The sequence below is a fragment of the Electrona antarctica genome, assembly GCF_951216825.1.
Source record: "Electrona antarctica genome assembly, chromosome: 18".
Classification (NCBI taxonomy): domain Eukaryota; kingdom Metazoa; phylum Chordata; class Actinopteri; order Myctophiformes; family Myctophidae; genus Electrona; species Electrona antarctica.
This window is the reverse complement of record NC_136799.1, coordinates 14627794-14630293: the sequence shown is the minus strand read 5'-3', so window position 1 is coordinate 14630293 and position 2500 is coordinate 14627794. Positions and strand designations below refer to the sequence as shown.

Sequence of the window (2500 nt, the reverse complement as noted above, 5' to 3'; positions counted from 1 at the left end):
ATATCCTTTTCATATCAATGCTTTACTGTGTTAAAATGTTTACATTTTCACCCCAAAATTCAACAGTTTAAAATATTGAAAATAACAGATCTACAAGCTCACAACGCATCCTCAGTGTGTTTTTTTCCCACTATATTTTTAAATAGGTCATTCAGCGGTGCCTTTTCCCTTCCTAAAAAAATAAACAATAATACAAATAGGCTATACCCAAATTAAGTGCAGATACTCCAAAAGTACAGTACTCATGCAAATGTATATTTGCACATTTTTATGTCTTTAATTAAATGTTCTGATGAATTGAAAATGGAGGATCCTCATGTAAACGGGTCTTAGTGCTTTTTCTGGTTTTAGGTTTCATTGGTTTTAACTTTTATCTTAGTAGCAGATTTTGTATTGACCTGTACTTTCCTTGAACTGTACCCATTCTGCAAACTGTTAATACAACTTTCATTCAATCAATCAATCAATCAATCAATCAATCAATCAATTGTCTGCGTACCTCCACACACACAGCTGGGACACGCACAGCAGAGAGTGACAAAGTCTTTAATTAAAACCACAATGCATGCGCACAGACTATAGTGAACACACTGCAACTTACATGTCATTAAATAAGGCACAGTATGTAACTTTGCCTGCAGTGTTTTGCATAACAAAACAATAAATAGGTGTTTTACCAATCATTTCCCTCCATACCAGCAGTTCTATCAGCCACTGGACTAGTGTGGTAGTGTTTACTGGTATAGAGGAACATGATTGGTAAAAAATACATAGTCTTTTATGTAAGCGCGGGGCAAAGTTATATAATAATACTGCTTTTAACAGCAATCAGTCGCCACAACTGATTTCAGTCATTTGGATTCTGGAGATGGCAGCATTTCTTCTCTTTAAGCACAAGCGAACAAGCCAAAGTAGCCTGCCCTGTTCTACAAGCTTGACGCATTGAGAGCTTGTAGAACAGGCTACCTTCGCTTATTTTAAGATTAGAGCATTTCAAGTGGTCAAACTAGCATTGTGTGCAGAAGCATCTTCCGTAAAACCCTAATGGTCTCAGATATTTCATATAAAAGCAAACGTTAAAAAGCCTCAGTCTGTGATTCCTTCACCTGATTGGCTGTATGTAACGATAGGAACAATATTACTAAAACATCATCATTTTATTTACATATTGTGTTAATTGTTTAGGAAACAGCGCTAGTTTGGGGGGCACACTGTCTCAGTCATGAGATTTTATTTAGCTTTAATCCATGAAACCTATATATATATATATTGCAATGAGTCCCCCAGGGATCTATACAAGGCCCCCCCCCCCCCCCCCCCCCCCTCTACACCAGAGCTGTTCCCCGACAATAGCGTTCTTGTTGATCTGCTATTTTTTTCTATTCCATTTCTGTATATTGTATCTTCGTTGAGAAACGGACCAAAGAAAATGACAATTATTCTTCAGTCCAGGACTCCAGTGGTATGCAGCAGAACAGAGTGTTGTTACTGTCACAGCCACCAGATGGCAGTAGCTCTCCACCCCAAAACGACCTGCACACCCTCTGTCTGTCTGTCTGTCTGTCTGTCTGTCTGTCTGTCTGTCTGTCTGTCTGTCTGTCTGTCTGTCTGTCTGTCTGTCTGTCTGTCTGTCTTTCCTCGAGTGTCTGTATCTGTATTTCTTTTCGTTGTGTCTGTCCATCCATCCTTGTTTATCTTTAGTGTTATTGCTCTCTCGTCTTCTCTCGTCCTTTTATCTCTCTATCATCACGTATTCTCTCTCTCCCTCTCTCCCTCTCTCCCTCTCTCTCTCTCTCTCTCTTTCTCTCTCTCTCTCTCTCTCTCTCTCTGCCTCCCTCCATGTACAGTATCTAGTTGATGTTTGGACCAGAGGGAATTAATCTGACCTGTGACCTTTAGACACACAGAGGTCAATGCCACTGAACTGTTCTCTTGTCACGTTGCATGAGGCCCCTCTCCTCTCCTCTCCTCTCCTCTCCTCTCCTCTCCTCTCCTCTCCTCTCCTCTCGTTTATTTTAACTATAGCCAGTGAACTGCTCTTCCCCTGTCCTGTGGTGTTGGGAGACTTGTGTGGGTTTTATATTGTACCATGCTGTATTTTCACACGTGTTGCTGTCATTATTAAAGTGCTTTTCTCTCTGCCTTGCAGTGTTTTGTGTGTGAGCTGGACGAGTTCATCCGCTGGCTACAGGAGGCCGTCTACACTACGGACAACTGGAGACCTCCCAAACCTGACCTGGACAGTCTCGCCAAATACCTGGAGATCCACCTGGTGAGAGACGCATCACGCACGCACGCACGCACGCACGCACGCACGCACGCACGCACGCACGCACGCACGCACGCACGCACGCACACACGCACACACGTGCACACACATGCACGCACGCGCACACACACGCACACACACATGCGTATAAGTACAAGCACACATGCACAGAACAGCAGGTTTGTACTGTGCGCACCATCCATGGGCTGTTATGGTACATGGTGTTGTGGT

The 2500-nt window shown here is 43.0% G+C and overlaps 1 protein-coding gene across 1 annotated transcript in view; it reads left to right on the top strand.

The window, feature by feature from the left end:
- LOC306941788 (A-kinase anchor protein 6-like) overlaps nt 1-2500 on the top strand; it is a gene marked incomplete at both ends in the record, with an annotated part of 60015 nt that overhangs the window by 43040 nt on the left and 14475 nt on the right. Inside the window, one exon of the mRNA XM_079527431.1 lies at nt 2150-2272. Within this exon, the coding sequence (XP_079383557.1) occupies nt 2150-2272 (123 nt within the window). The remainder of the gene's footprint in view (nt 1-2149; nt 2273-2500) is intronic.